Below are 21234 nucleotides of genomic sequence, written 5' to 3'. Positions count from 1 at the left end.
ACGTATGCTGCTTGAGGATCCCTTGTCCTTGCTCCAAAGACCGGAACCTTGTGATGGTGTCGAGACGCCATCAGGTCTACGTCTGGAAGGCCCCACTTTTCCACTAGGAGTTGAAACACTTCTGGATGGAGGCCCCACTCTCCGGCATGTACGTCCTGACGACTGAGAAAGACCGCTTCCCAATTCAGGACTCCCGGAATGAATATTGCCGATATGGCCGGTAGATGGCGTTCCGCCCAATGTAGAATCCGCGAGACTTCCTTCATTGCCAAACGGCTTTGAGTGCCGCCTTGATTATTTATGTAATCCACTGTGGTGGCGTTGTCCGAATGTACTTGAACAGGACGGTACTGAATTAAATGCTGGACCAGGTTCAACGCATTGAAGACCGCCCGCAATTCCAGAATGTTGATCGAGAGGAGAGATTCCTCCTTGGTCCACCGACCCTGAAGGGAGTGTTGCTCCAGCACCGCGCCCCAACCTCTTAGACTGGCATCTGTCGTCAACAGGACCCAGTCGGATATCCAGAAGGGACGGCCCCTGCACAGTTGTTGGTCCTGGAGCCACCAGTGCAGCGACAGACGAACCTCCAGAGTCAATGAGATCATGTGAGACCTGATCCGGTGAAGCAGGCCATCTCACTTGGCTAGAATCAGCCTCTGGAGGGGGCGAAAATGGAATTGAGCATACTCCACCATGTCGAATGCTGACACCATGAGGCCCAGCACCTGCATCGCCGAATGTATCGACACTTGCGGACGAGAAAGGAAGCAACAAATCCCGTCCTGAAGCTTCAGGACTTTCTCCTGAGACAAGAACAACCGCTGGTTGTGAGTGTCCAATAGCGCTCCCAGGTGCACCATGCTCTGAGCAGGGACCAGGGAGGATTTCTTCCAGTTGATGAGCCACCCGTGGGCTTGTAGAAACCGGACAGTTATATCCAGATGACGTAGGAGAAGTTCTGGGGAATTTTCCAGGATTAACAAGTCGTCCAGATACGGCAGTATCCTGACCCCTTGACGGCGGAGTACCACTGTCATCACCGCCATAACTTTGGTGAAGACTAGCGGAGCCGTAGTTAAACCAAAAAGGTAATGCCCAAAACTGGTAATGGAGGTTGCCAATCGCAAACCTCAGGTATTGCTGATGTGACACTGCTATAGGAATATGCAGGTAAGCATCCTGTATGTCCAGGGAGACCATGTAGTGCCCAGGTTCCAAGGCTAGAACTATAGAGCGAAAGGTTTCCATACGGAACTTGGAAACTTTCACAAACCTGTTCAATGCCTTGAGGTTGAGAATGGGCCGGGAGGACCCTTTCGTTTCGGGACTAGAAACAGCGGAGAATAGTACCCCCGGCCCCTCTGAGCAAGAGGCACCTGTACTACAACTCCTGTATCCAGGAGGGTCTGTACCACCGAATGTAGAGTGTTTGCCTTTGCCTGGTCCAACGGGACGTCTGTCCGGCAAAAATCGATGAGGGGGTCGGTTTTTGAAGGCTATGGCGTAACCTCAAGTGACGACTTCCCGTACCCAGGCATCTGAAGTGGTCTTCAACCATTCTGGGTATACCCTAGAAGCTGCCCCCCCACCCTGGGATCCCCCAGGGGGAGGCCCGCCCCGTCATGCGGCAGGCTTATCGGTCTTGGAAGCTGGCGGACTGGCAGCCCAGGCTCTTTTGGGCTTCGGCTTACCAGGTTTGGAAGTGCGGGCCTGCTTGTTGTACGCCTGACCTTTTGCTTTATCTGAAGGACGAAAGGGGCGAAAGGAAGTACCTTTAGCCTTCGACACAGAAGGAGCGGTACTTGGTAGACAGGCAGTTTTGGCAGTAGCCAAGTCAGCCACTATCTTATTTAAGTCCTCCCCAAACAGAATATCTCCCTTGAAAGGGAGTACCTCCAGGGTTTTTCTAGAGTCCAGATCCACAGACCAGGATCTCAGCCACAATATCCGGCGAGCCAGGACTGACGTAGTAGAGTCCTTGGCTGCTAGGATACCGGCATCAGAAGCCGCCTCTTTAATATAGTGAGAAGCTGTGACAATATATGACAAGCATTGTCTAGCATGGTCAGAAGAGATTTCATCTTCTAACTCTAGGGCCCATGCTTCAACAGCCTCTGCAGCCCATGTTGCTGCAAAAGTGGGCCTTTGTGCAGCACCCGCGAGGGTGTAAATCGCTTTCAGACAACCCTCCACACGTTTATCCGTAGGCTCTTTTAGAGACGTGACGGTAGTGACAGGTAAAGCTGAGGAAACCACCATCCTAGCCACATGCGAGTCTACTGGAGGAGGCGTTTCCCAATTTTTAGACAGCTCTGGCAAGAGGGGATAGCGAGCCAGCATCTTCTTTTGAGGCACAAACTTCTTACCCAGGTTTCCCCAAGGTTCCTGACGTATATCCACTAGGTGGTCAGAGTGAGGTAAAACTTGTTAAACCACCTTCTGACGCTTGAACCTATCTGGTTTCTTAGGAGGGGCGGATGGCTCGGGATCATCCGTAATCTGTAAAATTAACTTAATAGCCTCCAAAAGATCAGGAACATCCACATGTGAACTACCCTCCCCATCAGCAGTATCTGTGTCAGAATCTGTGGGGTCAGTGTAAGCGCCATCTTCATCAGACGAGGTGTCAGTGACAGAAGTGGATTGTGAGGAGATAAGAGCTCGCTTAGAGGACCCCTTGGTCTTAGGCGAGCGAGGGTCAGACTTCTTAGTAGTCAAGGACTGGTTCAACTTCTTCAATTGAACAGACAAAAAATTCCGCCCACAGCGGGTTAGCTGCGGGGATCACATCCGGTTGAACCGGCATAGGAGGTCCCATAGGGGGTGTTAGTTTAGTAACTAGCGTATGTAGAAGCGTGGAGAAAGTAGCCCACGGTGGGTCATTATGTACCCCCGTTGCCACAGTCCCACTGGGGGGGCAAGGAGCCCCCAGAACCAGAGCCCACAGCTGCTATAGTCTCCTCATAGGGATCTGTGGCTTCAGCAACACCGGCAGTGTGTTCAGCCCCAGAACAGTTACCCTCAGAAGCAGACATGATATAACTTGCAGTACCAGGTAACAGTACAATTGTCAGAAGCACAATACCTCTTACCCAAACCCCTGCGCAGTGTAGTCAGCACAAGCAGAGATACAGGAGAGATATAGTGACTAAAATCACAGAGAAAAATACGTATTAAAGTATATCTTGTGAAAATCCTATATAAATATAAAACCTGACGCACCAAGCCCCCTCAGGTTATAGAATATAGGGATAGCAAGTTGAGTGAGAGACACAAAACGGAAACCACTCAGCAAGGTAATGCACACACATATAGTCACAGTTAAACAACGCAGAGGTTATTACAAACAATAATACTGCACTGGACCAGCTTATATATATAGCTATGCAGTCAATAGATATAACACTGCACAGTAAGAACTGAATGTATATCACAGGGTACTTGTACCAGAGAACCCTGACTAAATGCACTCTTTCTTAACTAACACTGTCTAATTGACATGTAGAATACTTAAGTGTCATGTAAAGTCACAGCGCTGACAACCAGGCGGCTTTACACAGGAGGATTTGCCCAAGCAGTCCCAGGAACAGTGTAGCTGAGAGAAATGGCGCCCAAACACTGACAGGGAGTGAGGGAGTGACAGATATGCAGCTCCAGGGCGGGAACATTTGCTGGAAATGGCGCCCTGGGGCTGGGGGACGAGCTCCAGGTCTAAGCCTTATCCCCTCTGCTGGCAAAACCACCAGGTACTGCGGGCTACACATAAAAAGGTTTTAAGGGAAAACCTGACCTGCACCCATGCCCTGGTGATCTAGTGGGATCGCCTGTACTGCCACAGTGTCCACCACCAGCGCGTACAGCCCGCCTCCCACCAACCGCGCCGGATTGCGATAAAGCACGGGTCCCGCGAGCGGGACCCACTCACCACCTCCCGAAGCGCGGCCATGCGATCCCGGAGAGCCCCCGTTGTGTGTGCCTGACAAAAAGAAACCCGGAGCCTCCTGCTGTAGTTACCCGGCAACCAGGGCTCGGGAGTGTACAGCGCCGCTGGGGAGAGATGGAGCTGCAGCAGTGAATGTCACCAGATATGTACACACTGCAATAGCCCTTGAAGTCTTCACTTTTCTTCTCAAAAAAGCTCTTCTTAGGGCTGCCCAGAGCAGCCCCTCTGTTATGTTCCTGCTATCTGCGGCACCAACTACAAACTGAGCTCCTGTGCAGGGAGGCGGGGTTATACTGGAGGCGGCGTTATACTGGAGGCGGCGCTATACATTCTGGGAACAGTCAAAGCTTTTGAGCATGTTGGTGCCTCGGATCAAGATCCTACTCTACACCCCTATGTCTTTCCTTGAGGAGCCCAGTGTACCCCGCAGCAGAAACATGATGACATTAACAGGAAACTGGATTCGGGACAAATTCATAAGTAACAATTGGCTCTGCGCCCAATACATGTTCATGATGAATTTGCGCAGATCTGGGTGTTTGCTCAACCAGCCCCATCATCGCACTATAAAGTAATAAGACCGTGTGGACCTGTACGGACCCTGGATTTGGCTGGAAGCCCAGAAGGGTAGGTGTGAAGCCAGATTAGGGTCACTGTGGAGGTGAATAAACGAGGGGGACTTTGGACAGTTACTGATCCTTCACTTGTATAAAGTTTACCGGTGTGTAATTTTCTCCTATTAATGGCTTGTTAGGAGTATGTGTTTGAACTATTATCCCTGAGGAATATCTTTAGTGCACTATACACATATCATCAGAAGGTTAATACCTACAGGTTGTGTGCCATTTCTGGGAAAGGACTCCGGAGGGTGTGACCTGTTTGAGTTCAGCTTATCTGAGACACCAGCAGTTTAGAAAATAGCGCGCAATATTTACAGTCAGTTAGCAGCCGAGCGTAAAGCGCCTACCATCAAACCTGCACAGGTCAGAGGCCACTCCATGTTTTACACTTCACGGCTTAAGAGATTTTCTGCGTGTAACATATTTGCCTCCTGCGGTCAGAAAACAAATGACACAGCCTGTAGTTACACAGGCTGCAGATTATTCACACTCAGGGGTGGACAGAATAATGGATAAACTCTGAGCCAGCGTAATATTCACGAGTCTGGGGGGCTGAGGAATATTATCCCCAAAGGGTAACAAGATAAAGCAAAGGTGCTGTTTCTTGGAATGTAGGTTATTTCCAGCGTGAACGTTTGTGTGCATAAGATATTAAAATCAAACAGGAATTTTGTCAACAGAAAGAACATTACAGAACAATGTCCCCATATTTATATGGCAGGTTCCTGCCATGTGACAGTCTGGAAACGCAGAGCAGGCATAAGGCAGAACTTCAGTACAGCCTCCAGTGAGATTTATATATCATCTCTCATAAGAGAAGTTCACGTTACTAGTACACGGATGTCTGCAGGCCCAGAATATAACAAGTTATTTTTTTTTAGATTATATATTATTCATTTAAAACAAAAAAAGAAGAAGAGAAGGACAGAAAGTAGAAGATTCAGACTCCTAAACTCAGATATGTGATAAATAAAAAAATAAAAAAACAACAACAGGAAAATTATAATTCCAGAACAAGGGATATTAAGGTGGTCGACAGAACTGCTGGATCCCTGTGCCTTGTATGGTCAAATCTAACAGTCAGGCATAGACCAAGCTGATTGGATCCCACATCACAGCACGAGTGGTCACCTGGCGAGTGGACCACTGAAGATGGATCTGAATGACAGCTGGCATACAACACACCATGCTGTTATATTATCCAGAGGGGTATAACATGTCAGTGAATTAGACATGACAGACATATCTATTCAATTGTTACTCGGTTCAGGTGTGAATGCAGCAGGCGCACACATTTCTGCAATACTCCTGAGGTGGCGAGCAGAAATTTGTGTGGTTTGTCCCTCCGTCAGACAAGCACTTCTCAGGCAAATGCATGCTGCCGCGTGTGGCAAATTATGCCCAAAACTGTTTTACTGGTCATTTAAATCGAAAAGAGAGTCTGCACCATAAGCAGCACTAATAAGTACCTGGCATAAAGCAGTCTCTGGAGAACCTGTGGTATGACCAAGCATCTTCCCATCGTCACTAGCGGCAACCTTTATACCCAACCCTTCGTAGAGCTATTGGTATAGCCTACAAGATGGCTGCTCACCTTACCGCTCCAGACCAGTGGTTCCGAAACTTGGTCCCCAAAGATCCACAACAGTTCATGTTTTCCAGGTCACCTAGCAGGCGAACGGTGTATTAATACCCCTTTTTCATTAGTGATGCGGGTCGCAGCCGGGAGCCTGACACGAGTGCTACTCGGCTGCGACCCGCATCAGAGCCCCCTTTGCCACTGCACTCACCAACCCGGCATATTGCCGGGTTGGTGACGCTGCTGGTGACGTGGCAGGGGCGGTGCTGGGAGATCACATGATCTCCCAGCGCTGCTCTTCCACACACTGAACGGGAGCCGTGTCGCATTGACACGGCTTCCGTTTACACTGCACAGCTTACCGGGTTGAACTCGTGTTCAACCCGGTAAGCTACCCGGGTAGGATTCCCGGATCACTTGATCCGGGTTTTTGCAGAGGGAGCACGTTCCACTAGCAAAAAAATACGGGTAAATGCGCGTCCCTGTGCATTTACCCTTGTTTTTTGAGCTAGTGGAAAAGGGTTATTACTCACAGACACATTTTAAACGATCCACATGTGGAGCAAAGGATTTCACTTGTGATAATGTGGGAGACCTCTAAAACATGAACTGTTGGGGGTCCTTAAGGACTGAATTTGGGAACCACTGGGCTAGACCATGGCTGAACCGAAATACACAAAACACAATTCACACAATCTAAAAAAAATCCTGATGGTACAAACAATACATGAGCAGGAGAAAAATATAAACTTAGAAACTCTGAGGGATGAGTGGAACATAGCGGAAAACAGAGTTTATAAACCCATATGTTAATAATAAAACTTTGCTCAGGTATGGGATATCCTACATGTAGTTAAACAATCTGCTCTCAGAAGCTGTATTTCAGGATAATTTACCTTTAGGGCTCAGAGACTTTTTCCCTGTTCTTGTGGCTTAGTGACAGCAGAATGAACAGCACTGCAAATAGGCTTCATATAACGCAATAGAGTGCAGACAATACACAAGAGCTTTCAGGTTGAATACCGGACATAACATGTATGCAAAGCATGAAGTAACCATGTCGCAGTGCCAGACGATCACAGAGCAGTGACCTCCGATCACTGGGCGCAGGGAAAGCTATACAGTGGGTCGGTCGCCCTGGTAAAAAAATTATTTATTTACAAGAACATGAGGAACTACAGTATATCATGTTCCCTTCCTTTTCCCGTTATTCATTAAGGAGAGAGGAGAAAGACTTTTGTGGTTTACAACATGGCTGCTGAGGCAACGTTTGGGGAGATGACTGAATGGGGGAATCACTAATACTCCTTTTGTATCTGTAACACATTCAGATGCATAAATACTAAACGGATGCTGGAAACATTGGGATTATGTAGAAATACACTTTTAAATCAAACCGCTTTAATCCTGCGCTGAACTACAACTCCCAGCATTCTCTCTCAGCCATGATTTATCCTCATCAGGGGACTATAAGTAGCTGCAGTAACTTCATGAGCCATTGTTTATATTATATGCTATGAGAAATGATAGAAGCCGGGTACATGGACTAGTAACAGTAGTTTAGGACCAGTACATATTACATTGCTGTCTCAGTAGATGGCGCACTGTATTCTTGGACTCTTTCATTAATTCATGTTAAGACTGTATGAATGAAAGATTTACTATAATTTCCAAGACAGGGACACAAAGTCTTACCCTTCACCTTACAGCCTTTATCCACAGAATAATAGGAGAGAGCAGGTGTGGCAATGTTTTAGTGTGGCCACAAGTGGGTGTGCAATAGGGCAGTAGAGAATCCCACTGTGAGCACTGGTGTACATCCATTTCCTCTAGTAAGAAAGATTTCAATGATGCACCAGCAGTGAGCTGGGAAACACTGGGTCACCTCCCCTGTTTTTAGTTTACCTATCCTTTCTTTGGAGACGCATTTCACACTGATGTACTGTAACCCCTATGACCCCTTGTCCATTTAAATAGACATTATTAAAACATTCTTTAGGTAGTCTGTAGTGTGATGACTGTTGCCATTTAAATCCCAATGTCCATTTACATTTACGAAATCCAGTGAAAATTTTCCGGCAGATGGCAGGACTGGCTTGTAATGGTTGCTGCAAGTCTGAAAGATGGCTTTGCCCAGAAATTTTGCCACGAGGCGAGTATCCCACTTTACAAGTAAACAGACGGACTTTATCAACCGAATTTCGCCAAAATCGTTACGCAAACAATAATAAGATTTTACTCACCGGTAAATCTATTTCTCGTAGTCCTTAGTGGATGCTGGGAACTCCGTAAGGACCATGGGGAATAGACGGGCTCCGCAGGAGACTGGGCACTCTATAAGAAAGATTTGGTACTATCTGGTGTGCATTGGCTCCTTCCTCTATGCCCCTCCTCCAGACCTCAGTTAGGATACTGTGCCCGGAAGAGCTGACACAATAAGGAAGGATTTTGAATCCCGGGTAAGACTCATACCAGCCACACCAATCACACCGTATAACTCGTGATACTATACCCAGTTAACAGTATGAAATATAACTGAGCCTCTCAACAGATGGCTCAACAATAACCCTTTAGTTAGGCAATAACTATAAACAAGTATTGCAGACAATCCGCACTTGGGATGGGCGCCCAGCATCCACTACGGACTACGAGAAATAGATTTACCGGTGAGTAAATTCTTATTTTCTCTGACGTCCTAGTGGATGCTGGGAACTCCGTAAGGACCATGGGGATTATACCAAAGCTCCCAAACGGGCGGGAGAGTGCGGATGACTCTGCAGCACCGAATGAGAGAACTCAAGGTCCTCCTCAGCCAGGGTATCAAATTTGTAGAATTTAGCAAACGTGTTTGCCCCTGACCAAGTTGTAGCTCGGCAAAGTTGTAAAGCCGAGACCCCTCGGGCAGCTGCCCAAGATGAGCCCACCTTCCTCGTGGAATGGGCTTTCACTGATTTAGGATGCGGCAATACAGCCGCAGAATGCTCCAGCTGAATTGTGCTACAAATTCAGCGAGCAATAGTCTGCTTAGAAGCAGGAGCACCTATTTTGTTGGGTGCCTACAGGATAAGAAGCGAGTCAGTTTTCCTGACTCCAGCCGTCCTGGAAATATAATTTTTTAAGGCCCTGACTACGTCCAGTAACTTGGAATCTTCCAAGTCCCTAGTAGCCGCAGGCACTACAATAGGTTGGTTCAAGTGAAAAGCTGATACCACCTTAGGGAGAAACTGGGGACGAGTCCTCAATTCTGCCCTATCCATAAGGAAAATCAGATAAGGGCTTTTACATGACAAAGCCGCCAATTCTGACACACGCCTGGCCGAAGCCAAGGCCAATAACATGACCACTTTCCACGTGAGATATTTCAGATCCACAGTTTTAAGTGGCTCAAACCAATGTGATTTCAGGAAACTCAACACCACGTTGAGATCCCACGGTGCCACAGGAGGCACAAAGGGGGGCTGAATATGTAGCACTCCCTTTACAAAAGTCTGAACTTCAGGCAGTGAAGCCAGTTCTTTCTGGAAGAAAATCGACAGAGCCGAAATCTGGACTTTAATGGAACCCAATTTTAGGCCCATAGTCACTCCCGACTGTAGGAAGTGCAGAAAACGACCCAGCTGAAATTCCTCTGTTGGGGCCTTCCTGGCCTCACCCCACGCAACCAATTTTCGCCAATACGGTGATAATGGTTTTCGGTTACTACTTTCCTGGCTTTTATCAGCGTAGGAATGACTTCCTCCGGAATGCCCTTATGCTTTAGGATCCGGAATTCAACCGCCATGCCGTCCAACGCAGCCGCGGTAAGTCTTGGAACAGACAGGGCCCCCGCTGTAGTAGATCCTGTCTGAGCGGTAGAGGCCATGGGTCCTCTGATATTATTTCTGTAAGTTCTGGGTACCAAGATCTTCTTGGCCCATCCGGAACCACGAGTATCGTTCTTCCTCCTCGTTTTCTTATTATTCTCAGTACCTTTGGTATGAGAGGCAGAGGAGGGAACACATAAACCGACTGGTACACCCACGGTGTCACTAGAGCGTCCACAGCTATCGCCTGAGGGTCCCTTGACCTGGCGCAATATCTCTTTTGTTGAGGCGGGACGCCATCATGTCCACCTGTGGCCTTTCCCAACGGTTTACCAACAGTAGGAAGACTTCTGGATGAAGTCCCCACTCTCCCGGGTGTAGGTCGTGTCTGCTGAGGAAGTCTGCTTCCCTGTTGTCCACTCCCGGAATGAACACTGCTGACAGTGCTAAGACGTGATTTTCCACCCATCGGAGAATCCTTGTGGCTTCTGCCATCGCCATCCTACTTCTTGTGCCGCCCTGTCGGTTCACATGGGCGACTGCCGTGATGTTGTCTGACTGGATCAGTACCGGCTGGTTTCGAAGTAGGGGTTTTGCCTGACTTAGGGCATTGTAAATGGCCCTCAGTTCCAGAATATTTATGTGCAGGGAAGTCTCCTGACTTGACCATAGTCCTTGGAAGTTTCTTCCCTGTGTGACTGCTCCCCAGCCTCGAAGGCTGGCATCCGTGGTCACCAGGACCCAGTCCTGTATGCCGAAACTGCGGCCCTCTAGAAGATGAGCACTCTGCAGCCACCACAGTAGAGACACCCTGGTCCTTGGAGACAGGGTTATCAGATGATGCATCTGAAGATGCGATCCCGACCACTTGTCCAAGAGGTCCCACTGGAAGGTCCTTGCATGGAACCTGCCGAATGGAATTGCTTCGTACGAAGCCACCATTTTTCCCAGGACTCGTGTGCAGTGATGCACCGATACCCGTTTTGGTTTTAGGAGGTCTCTGACTAGAGATGACAGCTCCTTGGCTTTCTCCTGCGGGAGAAACACTTTTTTCAGTTCTGTGTCCAAAATCATCCCCAGGAACAGTAAGCGAGTGGAAGGAACCAGTTGTGACTTTGGAATGTTTAGAATCCAGCCATGCTGTTGTAGCACTTCCAGAGATAGTGCTACTCCGACCAGTAACTGCTCCCTGGACCTCGCCTTTATAAGGAGATCGTCCAAGTACGGGATAATTAAAACTCCCTTTTTTCGAAGGAGTATCATCATTTCTGCCATTACTTTGGTAAACACCCTCGGTGCCGTGGACAGTCCAAACGGTAGTGTCTGGAATTGGTAATGGCAATCCTGTACCACAAATCTGAGGTACTCCTGGTGAGGAAGGTAAATGGGGACATGCAGGTAAGCATCCTTGATGTCCAGGGATACCATGTAATCCCCCTCGTCCAGGCTTGCAATAACCGCCCTGAGCGATTCCATCTTGAACTTGAATTTTGTTATGTAAGTGTTCAAGGATTTCAAATTTAAAATGGGTCTCACCGAACCGTCTGGTTTCGGTACCACAAACAGTGTGGAATAGTAACCCCGTCCTTGTTGAAGTAGGGGCACCTTGACTATCACCTGCTGGGAATACAGCTTGTGAATTGCCTCTAGCACAGCCTCCCTGCCTGAGGGAGTTGTCGGCAAGGCAGATTTGAGGAAACGGCGGGGGGGGGGAGACGCCTCGACTTCCAGCTTGTACCCCTGAGATACTACTTGAAGGATCCAGGGATCCACCTGTGAGCGAGCCCACTGATCGCTGAATTTTTTGAGGCGGCCCCCCACCGTACCTGGCTACGCCTGTGGAGCCCCCGCGTCATGCGGTGGACTCAGAGGAAGCAGGGGAAGAATTTTGATTCTGGGAACTGGCTGCTGGTGCAGCTTTTTCCCTCTTCCCTGTGCAGAAAGGAAGCGCCTTTGACCCGCCTGCTTTTCTGAAGCCGAAAGGACTGTACCTGATAATACAGTGCTTTTCTTAGGCTGTGAGGAAACCTGAGGTAAAAAATTTTCATCCCAGCTGTTGCTGTGGATACGAGGTCCCAGAGACCATCCCCAAACAATTCCTCACCCTTATAAGGCTCTATGTGCCTTTTAAAGTCAGCATCACCTGTCCAGTGTCGGGTCTCTAATACCCTCCTGACAGAGTGGACATTGCAATAATTCTGGATGCCAGCCGGCAAAATATCCCTCTGTGCATCCCTCATATATAAGACGACGTCTTATGTTCGCAAAATAGTATCCCTGTTTGTAAGGGGTACAGACCACGCTGCAGCAGTCTGCAGGTCTCAGTCTAGTACCCGAGTGTGTAAATACAGACTTCAGGATAGCCTCCTGCTATTTATCAGCAGGTACCTTCAAAGTGGCCGTATCCTAAGACGGCAGTGCCACCTTTTTTGACAAACGTGTGAGCGCCTTATCCACCCTAGGGGATATCTCCCAGCGTAACTTATCCTCTGGCGGGAAAGGGTACGCCATCAGTAACTTGTTAGAAATTACCAGTTTCTTATCGGGGGAACCCACGCTTTTTCACACTTCATTCACTCATTTGATGGGGGAACAAAACACTGCCTGCTTTTTCTCCCCACACATAAAACCCTTTTTTGTTTTTAGTGGTACTTGGGTTAATGTCAGAAATGTGTAACACATTTTTTATTGCCGGAATCATGTAACGGATGTTCCTAGTGGATTGTGTATATGTCTCAACCTCGTCGACACTGGAGTCAGACTCCGTGTCGACATCTGTGTCTGCCATCTGAGGGAGCGTTGATGGCCTTTGAGACGCCTGGGCAGGCGCGGGCTGAGAAGCCGGCTGTCCCATAGCTGTTACGTTATCCAGCCTTTTATGTAAGGAGTTGACACTGTCGGTTAATACCTTCCACCTATCCATCCACTCTGGTGTCGGCCCACAGGGGACGACATCTCATTTATCGGCATCTGCTCCGCCTCCACATAAGCCTCCTCATCAAACATGTCGACACAGCGTACCGACACACCGCACACACACAGGGAATGCTCTGACTGAGGACAGGACCCCACAAAGTCCTTTGGGGAGACACAGAGAGAGTATGCCAGCACACACCGGAGCGCTATATAATGTAGGGATAAACACTATCACTGAGTGAATTTTCCCCAATAGCTGCTTGTATAAACAATATTGCGCCTAAATTTAGTGCCCCCCCTCTCTTTTTAACCCTTTGAGCCTGAAAACTACAGGGGAGAGCCTGAGGAGCTGTCTTCCAGCTACACTGTGAAGAGAAAATGGCACCGGTGTGCTGAGGGAGATGGCTCCGCCCCTTTTTCGGCTGACTTTTCTCCCGCATTTTTCTGTATTCTGGCAGGGGTAATTACCACATATATAGCCATCTGGGGCTATATATTGTGGTTATTTTGCCAGCCAAGGTGATATTATTGCTTCTCAGGGCGCCCCCCCCCCCCAGCGCCCTGCACCCTCAGTGACCGGAGTGTGAAGTGTGTATGAGGAGCAATGGCGCACACCTGCAGTGCTGTGCGCTACCTTGGTGAAGACTGAAGTCTTCTGCCTCCGATTTTCCGGACCATCTTCATGCTTCTGGCTCTGTAAGGGGGACGGCGGCGCGGCTCCGGGAACGAACACCAAGGCCAGTTCCATGCGGTCGATCCCTCTGGAGCTAATGGTGTCCAGTAGCCTAAGAAGCCCAAGCTAGCTGCAAGCAGGTAGGTTCGCTTCTTCTCCCTAGTCCCTCGATGCAGTGAGCCTGTTGCCAGCAGGTCTCACTGTAAAATAAAAAACCTAATTTAAACTTTCTTTCTAGAAGCTCAGGAGAGCTCCTAGTGTGCAACCAGCTCGGGCCGGGCACAGAAATCTAACCGAGGTCTGGAGGAGGGGCATAGAGGGAGGAGCCAGTGCACACCAGATAGTACCAAATCTTTCTTATAGAGTGCCCAGTCTCCTGCGGAGCCCGTCTATTCCCCATGGTCCTTACGGAGTTCCCAGCATCCACTAGGACGTCAGAGAAAAGGAGTTGCTAGAGTAACAAAATATTGAATTAGAACACAATGTTTTGGTGTACAACGCTACCAAAGTGTGCATTGGGTCTAAATTATCAAACTATAATTTTTTTAGGGGTTACTTATGGCCTCATTTGTCTACTTTACCAGTGTCATCACTGGGATACACCGGAAACATACAATGGGTCATAAAAGGGTTAAGAGAGAATTGTTAGGAACAACACTCAAGTGATACATGTAAAAAGTCATCCTCATCAATTTAAGCCATAAACGAGGTTAGACCAAGCAGCATGTCAGGAGAACACATTTTATTTCAGTGGTAGTTGTAAAATAGTCGTACGCTGGACTGAAATGCCAAGTGTAAGCGTGACAGTAAAGTACACGTATACACGAGAGTCACATTATTACAACCACCAGCTAATAGCCAGAGTAACCGCCGTGTGCAGCACAGACATCAGCTAGATGTTCACTGCAGTCATTTTAGACACACGTCTGGTAGCCCCCAGGTTCATTCTGACGGTGAGCTGCTCCACTGTAGCGTGTCGGGCAGCCTTCACGCACCTTCACAGCCGACGTTCACCTCTCACATCAATGGCGCGTGGTGCTCCTCAGTTTCCACGTCTGTTATTTGCAACTATGCCATTTGTCCAGTCACCATACACCTTTACCACAGCAGCACGCGGACAGGTCACACACTGCGCTGTGTCAGAAATACTGCCACCCTTGGCCCGAGAGCCGATAATCATCCCTTTTTGCAACTCGTATAAATCGCCCTTTTACTCATGATAGCAACGAGTGATATGTGTGCAGATGGCCTATCGTACACCTTATATACCCAACAAGCCAGCGCACGACACGCAACGTATTTCATGGGCTTCGCGCTGCTGACGTCAAATGTAGGAAGTGGTCATAATAATGTGACTCGACAGCGTAGTATGTAGCGGTACCTCCTTACAACAGGCCTTAGGCGTGCGTGTGCGCTGAGCAGACCATCTAGACCCACAGAATGAAAACAAAGGGTACTGAGCGTGCTGCATAGACTAAATAAACTACAATCACAGAACTACTGTGCATTACTACACAAAGCAGGCCTAGGAAACCTGGAACTGTCCAGCTATTGTAGGAGTACTAGCTTCTGGCTGTTGGGACTTGTAGTTCACCAACAGCATATTGTCTACTACTGCATTAAGTTCTTACTCCCCCTCTATGGAACCAAAGGTGTATTCACTAAAATGCCCAGTTCTTGCTAGTCTCCATTTACAGAGCACTATTTATAGCCTATGAAGTCTCCAAAAGGGCAGGTGTTACCAGGAATAGTTAATAGACTACGTAATACAAATGTGCTTGTTGCTTGGAATCCTGCACTTTGTTCAGAGCTGTCTGTACAAGACTCCATTCTCACAACACTTCCACTTTCCTTGTATATTACTGTCTGTGTCAGCAACCAGACTCCAGTCATCTAATGAGGGGAGGGGGATGAGTGCCAGTAATGGATGAGGAAATAGCTTAATCAATATGGATGTGATCAATCACCTACTGCACATTCTAGAAAATACATTTCTTCTGACATGCATGCGGATTAATTCTTCTCTTTTCCTTTGTACATCAGATTGCAAGCTCTGTGGGGCAGGATTTCTTGTCCCCAACAATTTTGCATTCCACAGCCCATCTTGATACAGTCATCAGAAGATAAAACACTGCCGTTCGGGCCATTCGCAGGTTCTCTCCACACTACAGAGAAGAAGGTTGATGTCTGCTACAGAGCAGGGTCCGATAAGCTAAAATGGGATGGCGTTGCCCCAGAGAATTCAAGGGTTCACATACTTATTAATGTCTTTGTTAAAGGAAGCTATACACAACACAATTGCAGTACGACACCATTGCAGCAGCCAATTTGTGGGCTAAATCAATCATGGGAGAACTAGAGGTCACTAGTTCCTCGTGAATCAGCAGGTGGCATTTCCACAAACACTGATTTAGCCTCAAAAAATGGCTGCCTACGCGGCGTGTGGGGGCGACGAGTAAAAGTTTAAACAAAGGCTGCAAAAACAAAAGTATTCCATTAGTCACAGGCATGCTGGGTAGGTTTCCGATATACTAACCATATTTTAAAGAAGACTCAATTAGTCATACTGGGTGGTATTCAAATGATATATCACGCCCAATCTCCTTTCTAAAGTGATAACCGTTATTGCGCGTATCGTGCCCATTGTAATCAGGTTTAGCTACATAAAAGGTTGGGCGCCGCTGAAATTATTAGCTCTCGCCCATCAACAGAAACATAACAGGTGTTGAAGGGGGTGAAACGAATTGAATTCCACCCCACTGAGTCCTATGGGTGGGCTTGTTTCACTTATCAACTGGTTGCAGGCAACCCTTGAACACACATCTACTACAAGTTACTAAATCCTGGACAATGACATAACAAACCTTCAGGGCAATTTGATTGTAGGTGATGTGCCATGAAAGCCTGGCTGCACACATCTACCAGCTACAGTAGTGCAGACTTTGCAAGGTAGAGTTACAAGGGAAAACTTGCGATGCCAGTGGGCTCAAAGTGCTATTCTGGAAAGGGACATCACATGTATTGCGCACAATTGTATCCTCCCCATATCTTTACATCAGAACAAAACCCGTACCACGCATTGGGAGGGGGGGGGGATTAAACTGTTTTTGGGAGACTTTCAGTAATGGACAAAATTTAATTGTTTGTCGATTGGCAAAAGTGTCACAGATGCCCATTACTAAACCCTACTGGACACACTGGGGTCGATTCAATTCGGCAACAGATGAATAGCGCCAGGAATTAGCTCCCGATGCTACTCAATTCAGCTGCTGGTTACCCGCAATTGTCGGGAATTCTTCTCTCATCCCCTGGGGGTGAGAGAAGAAATCCGACAAAAGTGCTGCCGCGCGGCTGATTCTGTCGGGAATCAGCATCGCCGCGGGTAGTTAAGTCGGAAAATGCCTGTTCTCCCGACAAAACTACCTGTTAAGTCGGCGAGAACGGGCATTCGCCGACTTAACTTTAGCTGAATTGAATAGCGTCGGGAGCTAATTCCCGGCGCTATTCATAAGTTGCCGAATTGAATCAACCCCATTGAGTTTGGGTACTTAAACGTCCCAGATTTGGTTGGATTTCTGCTCATCATTATCCGTAGTGTGTGAGCAAAAATGGTGAACGCACGCGGAACTCATTGAATACCACCAGTCCGGCGCCCAACATCTGAATTTCTCAACATTTATCAATGTTGGTAATAAACGTTTGAAATTTGATGTTCCAGGAAAACCTCCTGAACACCCACATGGGGACAAGAACAACGATTCACATTAAATGCAGGTCGGTTTTCTACAGAGGAAGCAGCCATTACGTAGGTTGATCCAATATTAAACCTATCAATTCATGCAGAACCAGATGAAGCAATACCTGTTTCACACTCCCAGGTCCCTGTATAGACATAACAATAGATAACTATTCTACTATACGCAGCCTCATAGACACATCAGTGACAACTATAAGCTTTCATGCAGATCACTTTACTAACATACACAAGTGTTTCTGCCTAGCGGGACTAGCAGAGACACATTATACAGCCAACTACAAATGTGTAAATATACACTTAAAATAACAAACAGTACTTTGCTTCAATATGCTAAGCTTGTGAGACACTTGTTATTCGTGACTTGCATAGAAGATATGTATAAAAAAAACACTGCTGTGGGTAAAAATTAAACTGACAAAATGAAATAAATACAACATTTTTTTTATATATATATATATATATATATATATATATATATATATATATATATATATATATACACACACACACATACATACATACATACATACATACAAACATTCACACCCTTGAAACAATTAAGTGATTAGTTTGGACAACATTATCAGTCTCCCATCTCCTTGGAGACATCTGTGGGGTAACCCTACTCCTGAGCAGCCCCTGCTGTCACTAGTAGGAGCGTTGCCCGGTGACGTCACCCATTGAGAAGCCCGCAGGAAGCTACGGGAAGTGCGCAAAGTCGTTCCGTGAATAGGTAGCCCTGACGAGTGCCTGGGAGGCGCCGGGCGACCCAGAGTCCCGGTTGGTGCAACTTACCGGCCTACGAAGTTCTCGAGGACGGAGCTCTTGCCGGCGCTCTGTCCTCCCACCACGGCTATCTGCGGCAGGTCGAGGTTACAGGCCTGGCCTATGGAAGCGAAGGCGTCCTGAAGCTTGTTGACGAGGGGAATGAGGTCTTCCATCCCCCGGTTCCCCATGGTTGCTCACGGTTTCCGCAGCTCTCTCCGTTACCGCTCGGCTTCCTCTGCCATCCACTCAGCCCAACGGCCGCCACCCGGCATTCCGTATTGGTCACCGTTTATGTCAGTCTGCAAATTCTGTGACCTGATTGGTGGCTCTTTCGGGCTCGTCACCGCCGAGGAAGGGCGGAGAAGCCGGTAGGCGGGGCTACGTAGGAAGGGCAGTCTAAGCAGCTCTGATTGCTCAGCGACGTGATGGCCGTCAGGGGCGAGCGAATCTGATTGGCTCCTTTCTGCAGTCACTCACGTCACGTGATCCACCAGTCATGAACATTTCCCACGGACCCGGAAGCTGGCCGTCGCTTACATCTATTTGTTATGGAGCTGCAAGTCCTAGCTGGGCAGGGCATGCTGGGACTTTTAGTTCTTCAACAGTTGCAGAGGGTCAGGCAGGTGTGAAGACTTATCAAGCTACGGCACAAACGTTCCACGTGTCTTGGAATTGGCTCGTGACACCTGTCGCTTTTTTTTTTGTGCTATAACAACACTTTTACAATTTCCAAACTTACCAGGCACGGGGAGGCTACTGTCATAAATTAAGCTATGTTTATGTATAGCTATATAGAGTATCAACTGTAAAGTGCAATGGAATAGGCTTGTGTTATATAGAAGTAAACGTAAATAATAAGTAAATTGCAAAAAACTTTCCACTTTATGAAGATGTACAGTAGTAGGGTTTCCCTGTAATTCCACTTCATTAGTATTGCTTATACTGCATAGCAATATATAGTCTTATAGGGGACTGTGCAAATAATTGTTTTCAGTCATGCTCATTACCATTAAGTTTATGTGCTAGGACACAATGAGAAAGTGTAACAGGACATGACCACAATTATTGTAAATGTTATCATTATATTATGATTATGCAATGCTATACCTGTCATGATTAAAGGACCGCAAGTTGTCTTTTATAAAGACATTGCTAATAACATTCACGGATATACAGTATACTGAATGTACAAATGTTTTCATTTGTAGACATAACTAGATATTTAGCATTGTATATACACTGGTTATCCTATTGCTTTCCGTAATCATCCTTTTTTAGGTTCAGGAGAGAAGCGTCATGTGGATTCACTGATAGGAAGGCAGCTGTGTGTGGGAAAATGTCTCCCCCACAATCACAAAATCATCTTCAATATCTTCAGGTTATATAATGGGTTGGGTATGCGTGACCAGCAGTCACCACATTGATGGTGGGATCGCGTGCCGGGGGGGGAGGGGGGCGAGAGCGCAACAACCCCATTGTGGGCTTTTATAGTCCGGTATCTGGTCTTTAGGTCGACCCCTCTTAGGATGACCACTATTTGCCGACATGCATTAGGTCGACATGAGTTGTTTTTTAATAAAAATTCATAATTTTTTTGCATTTTTTCATTCTTTATGATCCACGTGGACTTTGATTGGGAATAGTAAACTGTCCCGAGCGCTGCGGTGGCGGAGCGAGGCACCTTGCCCGAAGCATGGCGAGCGAAGTGAGCCATACGAGGGGACACAGTGCACTAATTGGGGTTCCCCGTCACTTTACGAAGAAAACAACACCATTTAAAAAAAAAAAAAACTTATGTCAACCTTTTTCCACGTCGACCTAATGACAGTGACAACCTATTTCAGGTGTCGACCAATAGTGGTTGACCTAATGACTGTCGACCTAAGTGTGGTCGACCCTATGATCCCCACTGCATAGAGGGATTCTTGAGAAGGTTATATTAATAACATTAGCACAGAGTCCTATTTTTACCTGTCAGGTTGGAACAACACTGTCCAGACAACAACCCTACTTACCAGCTACTGTGGCTGCTTCTTTCTCTTTAAGAAATATTGGCAAATCATTTTTGTTATGTATTTCTTTTGTTTACATGTACAGTATGTAGATTATTATTATTTTGAAATCAAAATAGACATGATCAGTACCATTTGAATGTACTTAAGGTACCCGTATCATGGAGTCCTGTAGTCATATAATAGTGGGTGCATTGTAACCATATCACTGTTACTCCATGGCAGGCCCAAGGCCTCATTCCTCACATTTCCCACTGGCCTTTAGACTAGGGTGGTCATTCTGACCCGATCACACGCTGCAGTTTATCGTAGCGGTGCCATCGGGTCAGATCTACGCCGCAGTGCGCCGGCGCATGCCAGAAGGCCGTCGCTGCGGTACGATTGCCTCTGCCTGATTGACAGGCAGAGGCGATGTCACACGCAGCCGCTGGGGAGCGACCAGTAGCTCCCGACCAGCACGCTAAAGCTGTGCTGGCCGGGAGCTACTCCTAAAGTGCAAAAGCATCGCCGCTGTGTGATGCTTTTACACTTCAGCGGGGAAGGGCGGCACCGACATGTGGGGCGGGATAGCCCTGTCCTGGGCATCCCCCCGCATGTCTATGGACATGATCGTAGCCCTGCAAAATTTTGCAGGGCTACGATCTACTCGGAATGACCCCCTAGAAGAGGTACCTGCATGGCACATATACCATACAGCACATTTTACAAGCATATTGCGTTACACCCCACACAAATTGGATACCTTGAACAGTAAATGTTCAGACCATAATAGCTTTTGTTTCTCTGAATTAAGAGTCTATCAAATAAGGTTTATTGGAACCTCGCAGGACTAGACCCTGTAGCTACACCTCCTGATTCCAGCATCTGGTTGTACTTCCCTCTCACACACCACCTGCACTGTGTTAAGCCAAGGCTATGAGAAAAAAACATAGGTAGGGGTGGGAACAGGTTAAAACAATTTAATATAGGTGGTAGTGGATCTTGCAATTGCTTTCATTTGTATTCCTGTTGTTTCAAAAGTTGAAACAAATTAAATATACAAAGACATGCCAAACTGGAAAATATTGATAACTGATGATGTCTAAAATATGCATCCACTATGAAATGTCTCCTTCTCTCTCCCCTTCCGCACAGTCTGGCCAGTGGCCACTACATGCAGT

At 47.3% G+C, this 21234-nt stretch overlaps 1 protein-coding gene across 5 annotated transcripts in view; it reads right to left on the bottom strand.

Moving 5' to 3' along the window:
* The window catches only part of DNM2 (dynamin 2), a 184674-nt gene extending 166180 nt beyond the window's left edge, over positions 1-18494 (bottom strand). For 4 of the 5 annotated variants that reach the window (XM_063931419.1, XM_063931417.1, XM_063931418.1 and 1 more), the window contains exon 1: positions 18090-18493. In XM_063931419.1, coding sequence (XP_063787489.1) covers positions 18090-18250 — 161 coding nt within the window. In that variant the 5' untranslated portion in view covers positions 18251-18493. Of the gene's footprint in view, positions 1-18089 lie in introns of all 5 variants that reach the window. The other variant, XM_063931416.1, reaches the window with a different exon arrangement.
* Positions 18495-21234: the final 2740 nt, after the last annotated feature.

The sequence above is a fragment of the Pseudophryne corroboree genome, chromosome 6 (assembly GCF_028390025.1).
Source record: "Pseudophryne corroboree isolate aPseCor3 chromosome 6, aPseCor3.hap2, whole genome shotgun sequence".
Lineage (NCBI taxonomy): Eukaryota > Metazoa > Chordata > Amphibia > Anura > Myobatrachidae > Pseudophryne > Pseudophryne corroboree.
The sequence above is the reverse complement of the archived record's forward strand: the minus strand, read 5'-3'. Positions and strand labels throughout refer to the sequence as shown.